Source organism: Pristiophorus japonicus, chromosome 20, assembly GCF_044704955.1.
Source record: "Pristiophorus japonicus isolate sPriJap1 chromosome 20, sPriJap1.hap1, whole genome shotgun sequence".
NCBI classification, from domain to species: Eukaryota; Metazoa; Chordata; class Chondrichthyes; family Pristiophoridae; genus Pristiophorus; species Pristiophorus japonicus.
In genome coordinates, this window is record NC_091996.1 from 19078842 (window position 1) to 19099137 (window position 20296).

General features: G+C 45.8%; 1 protein-coding gene across 1 annotated transcript in view; it reads left to right on the top strand.

The window, feature by feature from the left end:
* Positions 1-844: 844 nt before the first annotated feature.
* Positions 845-20296, top strand: part of ntng2a (netrin g2a) — a 115762-nt gene continuing 96310 nt past the window's right edge. Inside the window, exons 1-2 of the mRNA XM_070863849.1 lie at positions 845-1010; positions 1362-1972. Coding sequence (XP_070719950.1) covers positions 1739-1972 — 234 coding nt within the window. The 5' untranslated portion in view covers positions 845-1010; positions 1362-1738. The remainder of the gene's footprint in view (positions 1011-1361; positions 1973-20296) is intronic.

Consider the following 20296-nt stretch of genomic DNA (forward strand, 5'->3'; position numbering starts at 1 on the left):
ACTAAATATTGCATTTTTGCACTGTTTTCTCCTTAAACAACAAAAAAAACCAATTGCGACAGTCCTGTGGGCAGATTGCTTCTGTGACTCGTGGGCTTAGGCTCCGTGGAATTTATCGTTCGCCCATCTGTCTGCTGGATTTGATTCCATTAAGGACAGTATAAACTGCTCTAATCTCCTTCTGATTGGATGTCCCCTCACTCGGCGGCCCAGTTGGCACCGACAGGGTCCGAGAGATTACTGTGACATTGTATCGACTCCTCCTGGAGCCCTACCTGTGGGATTCACCTGACCGGCGATGGCCGAGCTGTCGGTGCGAGCACTGGCAGTGTCAGTGGAAAATAAAGATTGTAGGGACACATTTAATGGCCTTGACATTTCTAACTGCTCGTCTTTAAGAATATGCCCCTTTTAGAGCGTGCTTGCTCCAGCTGCCTGCCTGTGATTAGGAGTCGATCTATCTAAATTGTTCCTTCACGTTTTTAATAGTGCATTTGTTGTACATGTCTCCTGTTTCCCCTGAAGCTGATCCGCCCGCCCTTAAAGGGTGCATCAATTGTGATCGACTCTCTCTCTCTCTCCCATTTCCCCCTTGAAATAAAGCTGACATTTAGAATGAACTTCCCGTCTCCTTGAAATCGCTGAGAAGGAATTCCCTGCGGATTTCGACTCTCGCGCGCGTCCCATGCCAGGCTCTCCGGCAGGTCTGTCCCTTTAAGAGTAGACTGGGCTGGTCGCTTTCCCCTTTAAGCTGATTGGGGCGAGCAGAGCCCGGGGCTGTGCAGGAGGAAGTTACGCAGACTTGAGGCAGCTCTGACATAAAAGCACAGATAGTGATTGAAAGTGATGTTAAAGGGATTTCGCCTCCGCATTAAGTTGAACCCAGAGCATTAGCGCAAAGTCCCGGCCATCTGCCCTTGAAGCCGGGAGGCGAGGCCAGAAGCTGCAAGTCAGCCTGTCAAACTCCAGCCCTGTTAGCTTGCAAAGCCCGGATCACGTCCTTCCAGCAGGTTTGTTTCCAATCTCTCTCTCTCTCCCTCCCTCCCCTCTTCTTTCTCCCCCCTCTCTCTCTCTCTCTCTACTTATGACCCCGAACTGCCCGCACACCCGCAGTAGAGTGTGCACACTCAACTCCGGCTATGCTCCAAACCTTGCCCCTGGACCTGGCGTCCAAACTGGGCCGGGGGGGAGGTGTGTGTGTGTGTGTGTGTGCATGTGGGCTGCCGTGAGGTAGATAAAACCTTGTAGACAGGAGAGAGAGCGGGAGAGCGCCACTTTTCCAGCGTGTCTGTTAAGTGCCCACATCATTTCACACCTTTTATCTTTTAAATTCCACCCCCCTATGTTTCTCTTTCGATTAGTTCTCGACAATGCACAAGCCAATTTGGAGAGGACTGGAGAGGAGTGGGACTCTACGCTTCCAGCTGCGCCGCCAATGATTCCCCTCCGCCGTTGGATTTGGGAAGACTTTCGAAGCGGCTCCCTTTGAATTTGGAGAGCGGCCAGCTCCGCCTGCATGTTGAATGAAAGTGCTTGGATCTACGAGGGTCTGTGCTGGCTCTGAGACGGCGTGGGGGTATCCTGGAGTTTGCCCGGCAGGGGGAAAGAGATGCTGCCAGCCCCTCCCCACGCCTGCCTGTGATGTGTGACTGGTGCCCATGCTGAGCCTGGCGCTGCGCTCGGTGCGCCCTCGCCCTCCGCCCCGAGCCCTGTGCGTGTGCGCTCCGCCCGGGGGACCATGCGCCCCGGCCCCATGCCTATGCTGCAGCTGGCCGCCCTCATCTACTCGCTACTGCCGGCCAAGACCCAGTACGACAGCTGCAAGTCGCTGGTCAACACCGATGACGCCGGCCCTTCCTGGGAGTTTTACGCCTGTCAGCCCAGACCCATGTCCATGAAGCAGTACCTGAAAGTGAAGGTGGAGCCGGCGGGAGTAACCTGTGGGGACCCTCCCGAGCGCTTCTGTCAACTGGTAAGAACCTCGGGTGATGTGTGTGTCTGTGTGTGGGGTGGGGAGGGAGGGGTGACAGGGGCCGGGGATACATTTCCACTTTAGATCTGTCAGCCCAGTGCTTTCTAAATTCAGTGCTGATGAGCGCCGCACTGTTGGAGGTGCCGTCTTTCGGATGAGACACTAAACCGAGGCCCCGTCTGTTCTCCCAGGTGGATATCAAAGATCCCATGGCACTATTTCGAAGAGCAGGGGAATTATCCCCGGTGTCCTCGCCAATATTTATCCCTCCTATCAACTTCAAAAAACAGATGATCTGGTCATTATCACATTGCTGTTTATGGGAGCTTGCTGTGCGCAAAGTGGCTGCCGGGTTTCCCACATTACAATAGTGACTACACTCCAAAAGTACTTCATTGCCTATAAAGCGCTTTGTGACGTCCGGTGGCTGTGAAAGGCGCTATACAAATGCAAGTCTTATTTGGGACGTCCGGTGGTCACGAACGGCGCTATATAAATGCAAGTATTCTAAAAAAAAAGAAACATTCACTGATCCGACTCGGGGTAAACTTTTAATAAAGATGTCACTGCCTATTACATGAGCAAGGGATAGTGATCCGAAATAGTGCTGCTTCTCCGGAGCGATCACATTGGCAACGGTGGGGGTCTGAGAAGAGAACAGATACTGGGAAATCTCTAGTGGTATTGAGTTGAGCAGAGAGGGGAGCCGTGCTGGCTACTTCGCTGCTTTATTTTTGATGCTGGAAACATCAGAGTTGCGATTCCAGGAGATGATTCCATTCTGTGGGGTGTCCTCTCCTCCCCGTCTCTGCTGCCGTACTGACAACCCGCTCGACAGAAATCATTCAGAGTTTGAGATCGTTTATATAAGTGCAGCTTCTCTCCGGGTTCCGGCAGCTTCAAAAGATGTAAAAGTTGCCAAGAATACACTAATTAAAAAAAAACAAGCCCAGAGAAACTCCTAACGGTTGAATTGTCTGTCTGTCTGTCTGTAATTTTCTCCCTGGTTATCCGGGAGATGAATCCACTCCCCGGACAATTACTGTCCGCTGCACACACGGGGGTTGGGAGATTACATCGGCAGCTCCTCGCATCCACTTCCCGCTTCAGGATTTTCCGCGGGGTCTCGGTGGCTGCGATCCTGCACTGAGCGCAGACACAGCCCAAGGAGCTGACTCCAGTCTGGAAAGTATCAGCCCTGCCCAATGTCACCGCAGTCTGGAAAGCTGTCGGGGGTTTGCTAAACTCGGATTCAGTGGGTTGCCCAGGAGTCGAAATGAATGCACTCTGCGACATCAATAATTCAGCCTACAACGAATGCCGCCGCTTTAGTTTAATGCACACTTGACTGACAGAGCTGCAGTTTGCTGGGAGCGGGCGATGAGCGACTAATGCGGGATTAAAATAGGCAAATGCATTTCCATCGTGGATCTGCCCGACACACTGCAACCGGATGAGTGACCCAGCAGCTTGTTTAAAATGCCCCAAATGGTATTTTTTACATGATCAACCCAGATTTACACACATGATCTTCGTGTACTTTAATGCGAGGCGCTGGAAGGGAAATGGAAACTGGAGTTAGTCTCCAAACTGCACATGTAGATCCGGGAACAGCCAGTGCTGCCACTCAACTTTGTTCTTCAATTTCGTTAAATAAAATCTTCCAAAGTTAGGATGGAGACGGCAGTGGTGAACATGAACCAATATGCGTCCTTGAAAGGTCCCCCCCTAAACAATTCAATTCTTTGCCTCTCTCGATCACCGCCTTTGTGATCATTATCACAGATGATCTGGTCATTATCACATTGCTGTATGTGGGAGCTTGCTGTGCGCAATTTGGCTGCCGCGGTTCCCACATTACAACAGTGACTACACTTCAAAAAGTACTTCATTGGCTGTAAAACGCTTTGAGACGTCCGGTGGTTGTGAAAGGCGCTATATAAATGCAAGTCTTATTTTATTTAAGTCCCGCAACAACTTGTTTTAAATTGGATAAGCAACAGAAACCTGAATGTATCTTAATTTGATTTTAACCCCCTCCGTCTCGTTTTAAAACCCGAGGAATCGATTGAAAAGACATTGAAGAACAGAAGAAAGATTTAATGGCTGGGCTGACTTTTTATTTTTTGAGAATTTTAAATCAGGCGTGTGTGACAACTGCCTGTTAGCGAATATCTGTGTGACTAACAAAAACGGATTATCTGGTCATTATCACATTGCTGTTTGTGGGAGCTTGCTGTGCGCAATTTTGACTTCCCTGTTCCTATATTACAACAGTGACCACACTCCAAAAAGTACTTTATTGGCTGTAACGCGCTTTGAGGCGTCCAGTGGTTGTGAAAGGCGCTATATAAAGGCAAGTCTATCTTTCACATTGGCTCAACCCTTAGCCCCACTCCTCACCCCATCTCCCTCCCTTCAACCACAGAGATAGCGGTTGCTAAAGTTTGTACTATCTTAGTTTAAAAAAAAATAACATCGTTGGATCTCATAGCTCTAGAGACGCCGGGACGCATCAATACGTATGAAAGTGAGGGTCTGAAAAATCCGAGATTCAAGAGATTTTCCACTCGCACTAAACTATCGAGTCTCACCGATAGAAATTATCGATCCTACAGTGGGGATTTGTGTGTGATTGATGCTGAACTTTGTGGATGGGAGCAATATAGTCTCTCCCCCGCCTCACCGACACATAATGTCAAGGTTAAACCAATTTTAATACATTCAGAAACCAATCTGTCTTCTCTTTTTCTCTCTCTCTCTCTCTCTCTGCAGAGGCTGGTTTAGGAAATGGGACTATTATATTGATTCCTGTAAATGAGAATTAAACTCGGGGTGATGAATGCAAGGAGAGCCTCGTTTTTAGTCGAATTTGCTCCGAGAATGTTTCGGAAACTCAAGAAAATGGACAATATAATTTAACACCAACGAAAAATATCGCTTTTAGTCGGGCTGGGCTGACGGGGCGAGGATTGTAGCGTAAACCAGTGGTGTGGTCAGTCGAAAGTGTGGTGGAGATGACGGATGGGACTGAGTTCAAATGGTAACCAGCCCGGGACGGTCCCCAGAGGGCGCAGATTTTAAACCATGATATTTATTAATGGGCAGCCGCTGACTATAGTTAGTTGGCCAACTACAGGAAATAAATACGAGCCCCCGGGCACCATATAGACGGGGAAATGAAACTCCCGGGCTATCTGCTTAGTGTCCACACAGCTCCAACCAATCCCCTTCCATTAAATTGCTGCAAATTAAAAATAACTACCATTAAAAAAAAATAAAGTCGTTGGTGTATTTAAATAATTCAGCAGCCACGGCAGAATAAGACACATATTTTCAATGTGAATATCTGAGGCCATAAAGCGGTCACTCCCCGCAGATCCGCGCTCAGCACAAATGCTCAGTGGAAAGGACGACGTGGGCCACCGTTTTTTGTGAATGGGTTTATTTTTGTTCGCCATTCCTTGTTTTCCCCCCTCCCCAGGGCACAAGTGTGCCCGCTGCAGGCGGAACCGACAGGTTGCCCCCGGCACAGAGTGTCCCAGGTTGTCCTTAACCTGCTGCTCGCACCCCACTGAGCTGCCATCCGTGTCCCAGCTGTGAGGGGCTCCCTGTTCAAAGGCCTCCTCCCCTGCCGCCGCGGGGTTATTTCAGGCTGGCACCCAGGCTGCTTCGTGTACTCACCCCCCTCAAACTCGAAAGGCTTGAGGTCAAAACATATTTGGGGGAAACCAAGGACAGCAATTGTAGGTCATCTGGGATTCAATAATACAATCTTTAAGTAACTAGTCTCCTACACTTCATTGGCTGTAATGTGTTTTAGAATGACCCGAGGTCGTGAAAGGCGCTATATAATGCAATCATACTTGCAGATTAGTAATATCAATATACATGAGCGCCAGTGGCGGCAGGACAGCTTTTCCCACCCATTCGAACGCCTTTAGACCACTTTCTGATAACGCTCCAGGGGAGCGCCTTGGGGCGTTTAATTACGTTAACGGCGCTATATAAATATAAGTTGTTGTTGGCTGCAAAGATTCCCATTCATGTATCGCCATATCAGGGCTCTCATAAACCTTTCAGAACGTGCTAGATTGGATGCAGTGTCGGCCATGGGTGCCGCTATTCGGTGCACCGCAATGACCAGTTGTGTGTGTGTGTGTGTGAGAGGCGTTGTTGGCAGGGCCACTGGCAGAGCTGCCTGCAAACGGACTTTCAGCATCCACACAGGTTTAGGCCTCAGCTTAACTCTCAGCCAAGTGAGGGCATCGCCCACCCTGGGGTGCTCAAATCCCGGAGTGGGGTGTGACCCACACAGACACTGACTGAGGCAGTGTGCGACCAGACACAACAAGGCTGCCACTGGCTAGACCATTGCCAACTCCACAAACCCCCCTTACAGTTGGAACCCCCCCCCTCCCCCCCCATCCCATTACAGCACGTTGCACCAGAGCGGCCTCATAGAATCCATTGGCAACAAAATAAAATGCAGCAAGGTTTAAATAGTGACCGTCCTGTCGTATCTCAGCTCTCGGGAACAAGGGCTGGATAGTTGGCTGATGTGGTCTATTCCCCCGACCCCAAAGAGAACACAACACACAATCAGTTATGTCTGCTTCTCTCGGTGTCACTGGGCGAGGGCCCCAGTTGGGGTAGGGTCACAACATTGGCAGTGCACTGGCAACAGATGCCTCGGAACCCGACTGACAGTTCGACGGGTGTCAGGCAGCTGTTTAACGGGAGGGCACACAAGGGTACACTAACTAGCATCTGAAACCAAACTACTGCAATAAAAACCGGAAAGGCAGCTGGTGGGGTTCGGTCAAAAGGGTCAATGGTCGGCTGAGACTCTTCAAGAGAGAATTAATAACACAAAATGCGGGAAATATTCAGCAGGTTAGTCCGCATCTCTGGAGAGAGAAACCGAGTTAGCGTTTCAGTTCTGACCAAGGGTCACAGACCTGAAACTCTGTTTCTGCCTCTCCACAGATGCTGTCAGACTTGCTGAGTATTTCCAGCATTTTCTGCTTTTATTTCAGATTTCCAGTAGTTTGCTATTCTCCAAGAGAGAATCCGTCTCGTTCTGACTTTCCCGAATTATTAGTGTTCTTATTTATAATAATGAGCAGGACTTTATGTAAGGAGTCCCCGGGGCTTGTCTCACCTGAAACCCTTTTTTATCTCACCTGCCCAGACGGCTGGCAGCAGAGCCCCGTTTACCTGGTAACAGATCTCGGTGAGATGGTCAATGCTCCATCCATTTGACACTAAGGTAAACTGGCGGGGATGGAAGCCCCCTACACCCGGTAACCCAGAGGCTCTGCTCAAGGGGCCATTGTGTGTGTGTGTGTGTTTTATTTTGTTCTTTTTAAATTCCATTATCAGGGGCATTTCAAAAGTTTTTTTTTTGCCACGTTAAAATTCCAAACTTTCAATATTGTCTGTAGGAAAGAGAGAGAAACATCCTGGGTTGCCCTCCCCTCCAACAGACCACTTACAGTGGGTACAGACCCGGGTACTCCCGGAGCCACCCGGGCTATTTCGGGCACGCACTTGGAGTGTCTCTCCAGTGTAGACAGATGGGATCAGCGGGGACTGGATCAGCTTAGCGTTAATATATATTATTTCAACTGTCCATTCTAATTGAATTGAAGCACGCTAATGGGAGTGAGTGATACTGACCGGGGCCGTTCTGCTGGGATAGGGAATGGGAAAGTCAATTTCGAAAGTTAACTGTTGAAATCGTCCCCATTAGATTAACGTGTGTTTGTGTGTGTGTGAGGGTGTGAGGGAGGGGGGGGGGGGGTGGTGGTGTACTGTCTCACTGTAAAACTGCCGGAATAGTTCATTGTTTCCCATGTTCTTCGAACGGGGAAGAAGTATTTCCTCCTTATTGTCAGCCCTGGTTCAGTGGGTAGCTCTCTCGCCTCTGAGTTTAGAAGGTTGTGTTCAAGTCCCGCTCTAGAAACTTGAGCACAAAAATCTAGGCTGACATTGCCAGTGCAATACTGAGGGAGTGCTGCACTGTCGGAGGTGCCATCTTTCGGATGAGACATTAAACCAAGACCCCCCTCTCCTCTCGGGTGGACGTAACAGATCCCATGGATTTGAAGAGCAGGGTAGTTATCCCCAGTGTCCTGGCCACTATTCATCCCTCAATCAGCAGACCAAAAACAGATTATCTGGTCATTATCACACTGCTGTTTGTGGGAGCTTGCTGTGCGCAAATTAGCTGCCACGTTTCCCACATAACAACAGTGACTGCCCTCCTTCATTGGCTGTAAATCGCTTTGGGGAGTCTGGTGGTGGTGAAAGGTACTATATAAATGCAAGTCTTTTTATATTTTTTAATCTGCTTGAATTTTTTTTTAAGATGAGCAGGAAATGCACCGGTCTACATCTTTAATCAATGCAATGCTGAGGGTGGGAGATGGGAGAGAAGTAGTTGAGTTCTGTGAGGGTAGTTGTGCGGAGACACGCTCCCGAGCCAGCGCCAACAAGCCCATCCCTCGATTAGCAGCAGCGATGCAGACGGTGTCTGTGTCTGTGTGTCAATCTGTTCACCACAGAACTCCCCTGCTCAGTGATTAGACCAGTGTGGGGTTATTTTGGGCTGGCTGCAGTTTGCATTTAGTTTTAAGCATACAACACACAGCGGTAAGCACACAGAAAGTTACTAGATATATATATGGCTGTCTATTCCCTGTTGATTCAGTCAAGTGCTGACGCGCGTTTTGGGACAGTCCTGGGTCTAGACAGCTACACCTGATCTCCCAACCTCCGAGTCGGCAGAAGAATCCACCCATGTGCGTGGAGCCCCGCCCTGGTGGGACCCCTACCGCCCATTGACGAATGTCATGTTCAGATACCCTGGTTATTCACAGCAAGAATGCTTTGCATTGTATCCAAGTGAAACCTACTGGTCCGGTTTAATCCGGGCAAACGGACAGGGTCACATTCTGCCGCTGACAGAGAGCCTGGGAGGGGTTGCCTGGCTCTGAGTTCCGGCTCGACCCTCCCAGAGGGTTCATTCTCTCTGTAAAGTTCCATTTCTCTCTCCTTCCCAATTTCTCTCTCATCATTACCCCTCTTTGCCACCTACTCTCCAGCCCCCCTTATCTCTGTATATCTTGCTCAGATATAGATATACATGAGAATGGATGGAAAGGACAGATAGTCTGGTACTTTAAGATCACGAGTTATAAACCCAGTTTGTTCCCCTGCTAACATTTCAATAAATTTATATTTTTCGATGCTTCGACGTTCGCCCTTGTAAACTCGATCCTCCCCCCCTCCCCCCGCTTGAGTAGCCGAGAAAAGCACCTTTAAGAATCGGTGCAGATTCACATTATCCTCCGTGAGGAACATTTTGACAATTTTCAGTTGAGTGGCGACCTTGCTTTCAAATGACCTTTCTTAAAGAAAAAATCGATGAAACTTGAGCGAGAGTGGCTGAGCAGCGCCTGAATTAGTAACTCTCCTTTCTTTAAAGGAGGCGGTTCCGGGATATTAATATTTAATCAAAGTTCGGAGCGTTCTTCTTTACCCGAAGGAAATGCTCAGTGAGGATGGTCGGAGATAAAGAGACGCAATGGATTCTACCAGAGAAACACACTCAGTGAGACCATGTGCACTGCACTCAACTCCGGGAAAACAGTTACCAACTTACTCGTACTTTTATTTTCTACACATTTCATTCATGTAGCGCCTTTTAAAGGATAATTATTCTAGTAAATAATATGCAATCGAGTTTATAATGATTAACGATATAGCAGGAAGTATTTCTCGGACGAAAGGTCACCCACACTAATTCTGTTTCTCTCTCTCCACAGATGCTGTCTGACCTGCTGAGTATTTCCAGCATTTTCTGTTTTACATTTCAGATTCCAGTATTTTGCTTTTGTTTAAGTTGTCCAGGCGCGTGGGGTCTAATCAGTTAAGCAGGAAGATGAGAAATTGCTTCAAAACTTTTAGACGAATAGATTCGAGTTAAATATGGAATGATGGTGTGAAAAGTGACCCGGGCTATAAACTGGTTGGGAAACTTTCCTCAGCGAAGGCCGAGTATGCCATCTCGCTGGTTAAACCCGAACGCTTACTCAGGAGGTATTGAAGTGAATCTGCCTGCATTATAGCTTCATTCTGCCTCCAACATCAATCCTCCCAGGAGTTCAGTTTTATCAATGGTTCAGAGACAGGCAGGCCACTCAGCACTTTCACAACTGAAGAAAGCACAGCCGATCCATTACTGTCTGAGTCATTTACTCGTTGAAATCGCCCAAACATGTATTCGTAATAATTGAGCTACTATTTGACATAAAAATATTTAATTACATTCCAACCCCAATGCAAAACCAAATCGTTAAAACAGGCAATCGGGAACAGATTAGCAAAATCCACAGGAACCGGGAATGACATTGATCAAATCCCCCCCAAATCTCTGTCTCGATCGGAGGGTGAATGATCCAGAATAACGCTTGGTTTGGTTTAGTGCAAACAGTACAAGAAGCAATGACGGGGCTTCAGACCCAACGGGCATTCATTCTTTTTACCAGTTCCAGAACAAACCGTTTACAAGTAGGTATCTTTTCTAGATGGTCAACAGCGTGAAACTTTGCATACAATTTAAATTCAGCTCATTAGCCCAGTATTCGTTTCCTCGTAGCACCACCGGATATCGGGAGTGAGAACCATGGTTGAATTTATTCTTCTTCTGCGCCTGAAAAGGCTGACGCCAATTGGTCGTCCCCACTGCTGGCTGAGTCGATCAGCTAACTCAACGCGGACCAGGGATTACACCTGGAAAATTGCAACTCAGTATGTCTTAATACCGCACCACATGTTGGGTATACGCGCTGGGCCTTCAGTGTGGAGGTTGAGGAAGCCATGTGCATATTTGAAGGTGTTGAGGAGGAGATTCAGCCCGTGACTTAAGCAGTGAAAAGGAAACTAACCAGTTGTGTGTGTTAAAACCTATTTTTAAAAAATATCTAATTTTCACTCAAATCACAGCATACAAACACTGTACGCGTTTCTGGTACATAAAGACTGTAGAAGCAACAATTATTGTTCTAGGTTTTCAACCTCCATCCTCTTCAAAGTGGGTCTTTCACTCCCTCAGTTTTAACTCAATGATGGAGCCTTAGTTTCCCATAAGTCCAGATACAACTCCAAAACTCTCAGTCACCACCGTTCCTATCACCTCCCTCCCCATGTCTTCCATTCTCACCTCTGATTCTCACGAGGAGTTCATTGGCTTCTTAGTTCCAAAATTGAAGTCATTTGTTTCCATTTATTTTGGCCTCCCCCTTCTCCCTCTCACCCCAGCATCACCCATTCCACTCCAGAGTTCTTCCCCTCGCCATTCTCCACCAGACTCATCTCCTCCATGCCCACATCCTGCCCCCTTTACCTTCCAACCTGTGGTCTGCCCGCCCAACCTTCCCTTCTAGCTCCATGTTCTCTTATTGCAAAGCTCCCCCCACCACCCCTCCTCCTTTTAAAACCACTCATTCGACAGGGCCCATGCTTAATTACTATATCCGTGCAAACTTCCTTACAACGTGAATGCCAGCTGGTAGTCCGCAGAGATTTTAGATCACAGATAGTTAAATACTGTAAAGTTGTGTCAAATGAAAAGAAATGGCTGTGTTCCTGTACATAAATATATTTTCCTGTGTTCTTCAAATCAATCTGCTTCTTTTAGCACATTGCATCCTTCCATATGCTTTCAGATTTGGGATTTTTTTTAATGAGAATAAAATGGTGTTAAAAATGCATCCCGTATACCATTTCTAAACTTCAAAGTTGTGAGATCTGAAAGAGTAAGTTATGCTAATCGCCACACTGCCAATTTCCCAAGAGAATTTCCTTTTTCTTTGAAGTTCATTAAAAAAAAATCCACTTTCATTTTAGTTAGCATCCAGTTAAAATATCAATTTTTTGCTTTGGCACATCTATAAATTAAAATAAAATTTCCCCCAGTACATGTGCATATGTTGAGAGGCACTCTTAGAAATATTTGGCTTGCATATTGGAAATTCTAATATGGGTATGGGAACAGAATAGAGGACAGTAGAAATAATGGCAGTTATATAAGTCTGTCATCGATTTGACAATTTCACAAAAAGCATCAGCTTCTCTCTCAAAACAACATAATCCCTGTGACCATAGAGAGATTTCAGCATCTGTTGCCATTCTAATATTCCTGCCAAACAAACTCTCCTTAATATGCAGATATTCCTGACATCCCTAACCCTTTAATGCACCACAATGACAATCGCTTAATCTGCACACAGCACACCAGGAGTGACCGTTGTGGCCAAGGAGGGGAGGAAGCAGGTCAACAATTTAAAAACAACCCAAAAAAAATTAAAATTTTAAACATTTTTTACGACTGGAAATTATTCCGAATCTGTGCTCGGGATTTTAAAAAATTATTTCACGGGGTGTGGGTGTCGCTGGCAAGGCCCAGCATTTATTGCCCATTCCTAATTGACCTTGAGAAGGTGATGGTGAGCTACCGCCTTGAACCGTTGCAGTCCGTGTGGTGAAGGTGCTTCCATGGTGCTGTTAGGGAGGGAGTTCCAGGATTTTACCCAGTGACGATGAAGGAATGCCGATATATTTCCAAGTCAGGATGGTGTGTGACTTGGAGGGGAATTGGCGGTGATCGTGTTCCCATGCGCCTGCTGCCCTTGTCCTTCGAGGGCGTAGAATATCTCGAGCCTTTTAAAGGAGTTTAGACCCAAAATGTACAAACTTTGCCTGTAGGTGCATTCAATAAATGCAAATCCATCCTTTTCGGGGCATTTAGTAAATGCACGCCCTACGAGCACAGTTTAATTTAACCGCTATGATATTAGCCGAGCTTTTTCAGGTTACCACAGTAGCTGTATGATAATTTCTTGCTTTCTACTTCTCCTGGAGTTCCATTAGTCCATGATGTGATGGAAAAGCTCTATAGTGAAGTTAAATGCATGAGTTAACCACCCATTGAGGGAATTGCTTCTCCAACCACTCTCCACTCATCCCACTCAAGCTGACTAACTTCCCTCTGGAGCTAGTCCGTTCATATTGAGGCCTAGTTCCAACAAAATCATACTCATGCAAGAATAATGGCTTGTGTATTCCATACTTAGCTTTATACTATTGGGTTTCCTCTTAGCTGTGGTATTTAGATAAAGTAGCAAGCTGGTCTAATGCCAATCTATAATAATGCCTGTTGCTAAAATGGGACTATCAAATGTATTATCCTTACAAAGCATTCATTGTTGCTACCAATGTCAGACAGACTCCGCTTTTGAATTTGCATTGATTACTGCATTTGGTATAAAGGACAGCAGTTATAGGATTTTAAAGTATCATCAGACTTCTATATAATTTGAAATATGAATAGCTATCCTCATTCAACAAACACTTCATTCACTTTTATTTTTGTATGCTGCGATTTGAGTGAAAACTAGTTATACTCTTCAAAAAAATGTTTTAGGTTTGAATACCCAGAATTGGTTCTTTTCCTTTTCACTGCTTAAGTCACACGCTGAATCTCCTCCTCAACACCCTCAAACATGCACATGGCTTCCTCAACCACCACACTGATGGCCCAGCGTGTAAACCCAACATGTGGTGAGGTATTGAGCCATACAGAGTTGGAAGTTCCAAGTGTGATCCCTGGTCCGCATTGAGTTAGCTGATCTGTTCACACAGCAGTCAGGACTTCCAACTGCCTTCAGTCTTTTCAGACATAGAAGAAGAATAAATTCAGCCATGGTTCTCACTCCCGATATCCAGTGACTGCTACTGGAAAGTGCTTCTATGTAAACATTGAATAAGGAAAAAATCAAACTCAACTGCACGGCCTTTTGTGAATGAATACCTTGCAACAACTGTGGTCTAGCTTCACCTTAGAGGCAGCCATGTGTAATGGTTATTTTTTGAGTTGAAGTTGTATGGGGTACTGGAGGGCTGCTGGTGCCCATGGAACAGTACCCGGTGTGAGTTGCTGTCTTTAGGAGAGGAGAAGAAAAAATTGGAGGAACCCTCCATTTCACAATTCTCCCACTTTCATCCAGTGATCCTAGTTTTAAACTTGGACATCAGTGGCTCCCCCTGGTTGACCCACGAAGAGATGTAGTTGGAGTGCAAGTGAAGTGACCCCTCTTGAACTGGATTTCCTTCCGCCATGGGCTGGTCACCGAATATCAGAAAACTCACCCCAAGTGGAAAGCTGAGTGTGAAAGTCAGTAGCTGCCCCATGAATATAATTTCCAATTTTGTGGTGCCGGAGTGAGTGTGTTTCATTGATGGGATGAAAAGGAAAAGAGCGCAACTCTAATTGTAGGTTTGTAGTAACAGAACATAAGAAATAGGAGCAGGAGTAGGCCATTTGGCCCCTCAAGCCTGCTCCACAATTTAATAAGATCATGGCTGATCTGATCATGGACTCGGCTCCATTTCCCTGCCCACTCCCCATAACCCTTTATTCCCTTATCAATCAAAAATCTGTCTATCTCCATCTTAAATATATTCAATGACCCAGCCTCCATAGCTCTCTGGGGCAGAGAATTCCACAGATTTACAACCCTCGGAGAGAAGAAATTCCTCCTCATCTCAGTTTTAAATGGGCAGCCCCTTATTCGTAGACTATGTCCCCTAGTTTTAATTTCCCCTATGAATGGAAATATCCTCTCTACGTCCACCTTGTTGAGCCCCCTCATTATCTTATATGTTTTGATGAGATCGCCTCTCATTTTTCTGAACTCGAATGAGTATAGGCCCAACCTACTCAACCTATCTTCATAAGTCAACCACCTCAACTCCAGAATCAACCTAGTGAACCTTCTCTGAACAGCCTCCAGTGCAAGTATATCTTTCCTTAAATACTGAGACCAAAATTATACACAGTACAGAAGAACATAAAAATTAGAAACAGGAGTAGGCCATCTACCCCCTCGAGCCTGCTCCGCCATTCAAAAAGATCATGGCTGATCTGGCCGTGGACTCAGCTCCACTTACTCGCCCACTCCCCATAACCCTTAATTCCCTTATTGGTTAAAAATCTATCTATCTGTGATTTGAATACATTCAATGAGCTAGCCTCAACTGCTTCCTTGGGCAGAGAATTCCACAGATTCACAACCCTCTGGGAGAAGAAATTCCTTCTCAACTCGGTTTTAAATTGACTCCCCCGTATTTTGAGGCTGTGCCTCCGAGTTCTAGTCTCCCTGACCAGTGGAAACAACCTCTCTGCCTCTATCTTGTCTATCCCTTTCATTATTTTAAATGTTTCTATAAGATCACCCCTCATCATTCTGAACTCCAACGAGTAAAGACCCAGTCTACTCAATCTATCATCATAAGGTAACCCCCTCACCTCCGGAATCAGCCTAGTGAATCGACTCTGTACCCTCTCCCAGGCTAGTATATCCTTCCTTAAGTAAGGTGACCAAAACTGCATGCAGTACTCCAGGTGCGTCCTCACCAATAACCTATACAGTTGCAGCAGGACCTCCCTGCTTTTGTACGCCATTCCTCTCGCAATGAAGGCCAACATTCCATTCGCCTTCCTGATTACCTGCTGCACCTGCAAAGGACCCCCAGGTCCCTCTGCACCGCAGCATGTTGTAATTTCTCCCCATTCAAATAATATTCCCTTTTACTGTTTTTTTTTCCAAGATGGATGACCTCACATTTTCCGACATTGTATTCCATCTGCCAAACCTTAGCCCATTCACTTAATCTATCTAAATCTCTTTGCAGCCTCTCTGTGTCCTCAACACAACCCGTTTTCCCACTAATCTTTGTGTCATCTGCAAATTTTGTTACACTACACTCTGTCTCCTCTTCCAGGTCCCAGCACCGATCCCTGTGGCACACCACTAACCACCGATTTCCAACCTGAAAAGGACCCACTTATCCCGACTCTCTGCTTTCTGTTCGCCAGCTAATTCTCTATCCATGCTAATACATTTCCTCCGACTCCGCGTACCTTTATCTTCTGCAGTAACCTTTTGTGTGGCACCTTATCGAATGCCTTTTGGAAATCTAAATACACATCCATCGGTACACCTCTATCCACCATGCTCGTTATATCCTCAAAGAATTCCAGTAAATTAGTTAAACATGATTTCCTCTTTCATGAATCCATGTTGCGTCTGCTTGATTGTACTATTCCTATCTAGATGTCCCGCTATTTCTTCCTTAATGATAGCTTCAAGCATTTTCCCGACTACAGATGTTAAACTAACTGGCCTATAGTTACCTGCCTTTTGTCTGCCCCCTTTTTTAAACAGAGGCGTTACATTAGCTGCTTTCCAATCCGCTGGTACCTCCCCAGAGTCCAGAGAATTTTGGTAGATTATAACGAATGCATCTGCTATAACTTCCGCCATCTCTTTTAATACCCTGGGATACATTTCATCAGGACCAGGGGACTTGTCTACCTTGAGTCCCATTTGCCTGTCCAGCACTACTTCCCTAGTGATAGTGATTATCTCAAGGACCTCCCTTCCCACATTCCCGTGACCAGCAATTTTTGGCATGGTTTTTGTGAAGACCGAAGCAAAATAATTGTTTAAGGTCTCAGCCATTCCCACATTTCCCATTATTAAATCCCCTTCTCATCTTCTAAGGGACCAACATTTACTTTAGTCACTCTCTTCTGTTTTATATATCGGTAAAAGTTTTTACTATCTGTTTTTATGTTTTGCGCAAGTTTACTTTCGTAATCTATCTTTCCTTTCTTTATTGCTTTCTTAGTCATTCTTTGCTGTCGTTTAAAATTTTCCCAATCTTCTAATTTCCCACTAACCTTGGCCACCTTATACGCATTGGTTTTTAATTTGATACTCTCCTTTATTTCCTTGGTTATCCACAGCTGGTTATCCCTTCTCTTACCGCCCTTCTTTTTCACTGGAATATATTTTTGTTGAGCACTATGAAAGAGCTCCTTAAAAGTCCTCCATGTTCCTCAATTGTGCCACCGTTTAGTCTGTGTTCCCAGTCTACTTTAGCTAACTCTGCCCTCATCCCACTGTAGTCCCCTTTGTTTAAGCATAGTACACTCATTTGAGACACTACTTCCTCACCCTCAATCTGTATTACAAATTCAACCATACTGTGATCACTCATTCCGAGAGGATCTTTTACTAGGAGATCGTTTATTATTCCTGTCTCATTACACAGGACCAGATCTAAGATAGCTTGCTCCCTTGTAGGTTCTGTAACATACTGTTCTAAGAAACAATCCCGTATGCATTCTATGAATTCCTCCTCCAGGCTACCCCATGCGATTTGATTTGACCAATCGATATGTAGGTTAAAATCCCCCATGATTACTGCCATTCCTTTTTCACATGCCTATTATTCCCTTTATTATTGTCCGCCCCACCGTGAAGTTATTATTTGGGGGCCTATAAACTACGCCCACCAGTGACTTTTTCCCATTACTATCTCTAATCTCCACCCACAATGATTCAACATTTTGTTCATTAGAGCCAATATCATCTCTCACAACTGCCCTGATATCATCCTTTATTAACAGAGCTACCCCACATCCTTTCCCTTCTTGTCTATCTTTCCGAATTGTCAGATACCCCTGTAAGTTTAATTCCCAGTCTTGGCCACCCTGCAACCACGTTTCTGTAATGGCCACCAAATCATACCCATTTGTAATGATTTGTGCCATTAACTCATTTACTTTATTTCGAATGCTGCGTGCGTTTAGGTAGTGTTTTATTACTAGCTTTTAAACCATGATTTTTAGCTTTGACCCCTCCTGCAGCCCCTTTTTATTCATACATATTATCCCTTCCTATCACCTTGTGGTTTACACTTACCCCAGTGCTACTCTGCTCTGTTGCCTCCTGCCTTTTGCAGTCTTTCTTGGGGTCCTGTTCATCTGCGCTCTCACCCACTCTAACTAGCTCAGAGCCCACTCCTGGATTCCGAATACTCCTCGCATTGAGGCACTGAGCTTTCAGGCTTGCCTTTTTATTACACTTTGACCCTTTAGAATTTTGCTGTACAGTGGCCCTTTTTGTTTTTTGCCTTGGGTTTCTCTGCCCTCCACTTTTACTCATCTCCTTTCTGTCTTTTGCTTCTGTCTCTATTTTGTTTCCCTCTGTCTCCCTGCATTGGTTCCCATCCCCCTGCCATATTAGTTTAAATCCTCCCCAACAGCATTAGCAAACACTCCCCCTAGGACATTGGTTCCGGTCCTGCCCAGGTGCAGACCGTCCGGTTTATACTGGTCCCACCTCCCCCAGAACCGGTTCCAATGCCCCAGGAACTTGAATCCCTCCCTGGTGTACAACTGCTCAAGCCACGTATTCATCTGCGCTATCCTGCGATTCCTACTCTGACTAGCACTTGGCACTGGTAGCAATACCGAGATTACTACTTTTGAGGTCCTACTTTTTAATTTTGCTCCCAGCTCCTTAAATTCGTCTAGTAGGACCTCATCCCTTTTTTTATCTAAGTCTTTGGTACCAATGTGCACCATGACAACTGGCTGTTCTTGCTCACTTTTCAGAATGTCCTGCACCTACTCCGAGACAGCCTTGACCCTTGCACCAGGGAGGCAACATACCATCCTGGAGTCTCGGTTGCGGCCGCAGAAACGCCTTTCTATTCCCCTTACAATTGAATCCCCTATCACTATTGCTCTCCCACTCTTTTTCCTGCCCTCCTGTGCAACAGAGCCAGCCACGGTGCCATGAACTTGGCTGCTGCTGCCCTCCCCTGATGAGTCATCCCCCTAAACAGTACTCAAAGCAGTGTATCTGTTTTGCAGGGGGATGACCGCAGGGGACCCCTGCACTACCTTCCTTGCACTGCTCTTCCTGCTGGTCTTCCATTCCCTAGCTGGCTGTGGACCCTTCACCTGCGGTAAGACCAACTCGCTACACATGCTACTCACGTCATTCTCAGCATCGTGGATGCTCCAGAGTAAATCCACCCTCAGCTCCAATTCCGCAACGCGGACCGTCAGGAGCTGGAGGCGGATACACTTCCCGCACACGTAGTCGTCAGGGACACCGGAAGTGTCCCTGAGTTCCCACATGGTACAGGAGGAGCATATCACATGACCGAGCTCTCCTGCCATGACTTAACCCTTAGATACACATAATTTGGCGACAACAATGTTAACAGATTACTTACTGATATAAAAAAGAAAAAGAAAAGCTACACACCAATCACCAGCCAATCACTTACCCCTTTGGCTGTACTATAGGTGTGGCCTCACCAATACCTTGTACAGTTGTTGCAGGACTTCTCTGCTTTTACACTCCATCCCCTTGCAATAAAGGCCAATATTCCATTTGCCTTCCTGATTACTTGCTGTACCTGCATACTAATTTTTTGAGTTTCATGCACAAGGACCCCCAGGTCCCACTGTACTGCAGCACTTTGCAATTTTTCTACATTTAAATTAAAATTTGTTTTTCTATTATTTCTGCCAAAGTGGATAACCTCACATTTTCCCACATTATACTTCATCTGCCAAATATTTGCCCACTCACTTAGCCTGTCTATGTCTCTTTGCAGATTATGTGTGTCCTCCTCACAATTTGCTTTCCCACCCATCTTTGTATCATCAGCAAACTTACACTCGGTCCCTTCATCCAAGTCATTAATATAGATTGTAAATAGTTGAGGCCCCAGCACCGATCCCTGCGGCACCCCACTAGTTACTGTTTGCCAACCGGCAAATGACCCATTTATCCCGACTCTCTGTTTTCTGTTAGTTAGCTAATCCTCTATCCATGCTAATATATTACCCTCAACCCCATGAACTTTTATCTTGTGCAGTAACCTTTTATGTGGCACCTTATCGAATGCCTTCTGGAAATCCAAATACACTGCACAATGTCATCACCTCCTACAGCTTAGGCTCGCAGCATAGTTCCTGAGCTACTAGGAATTCCTCTGCAACAGTTATACAGATTTAAGCATAGGAAGTATGTTTTTTTGTCAATAGACCATCTAATAAATATTTCCTATACCTGCACTGCTGTTTACTGATTTCTTTGGCTTGTACACATTTCTTTCAGCTGATCATTCTTAAAAAATATGAAGATTTGCACACTCTGCACCTGACATCAGGCCAATGCAGGAAACTGCAGCAGAAATGGTGACACTAATGCACTTCGAAAGAATGAATTTGCATTTATATAGCACCTTTCACATCCTCTGGATGTCCAAAAGTGCTTTACAGTCAATGAATTGCTTCTGAAGTACAATGACTGCTTATTATGTAGCAAAGTCCCACAAACGGCAATGAGATAAATGACCAGGTAAGCTGGGGTTTTTTAAAGTTGT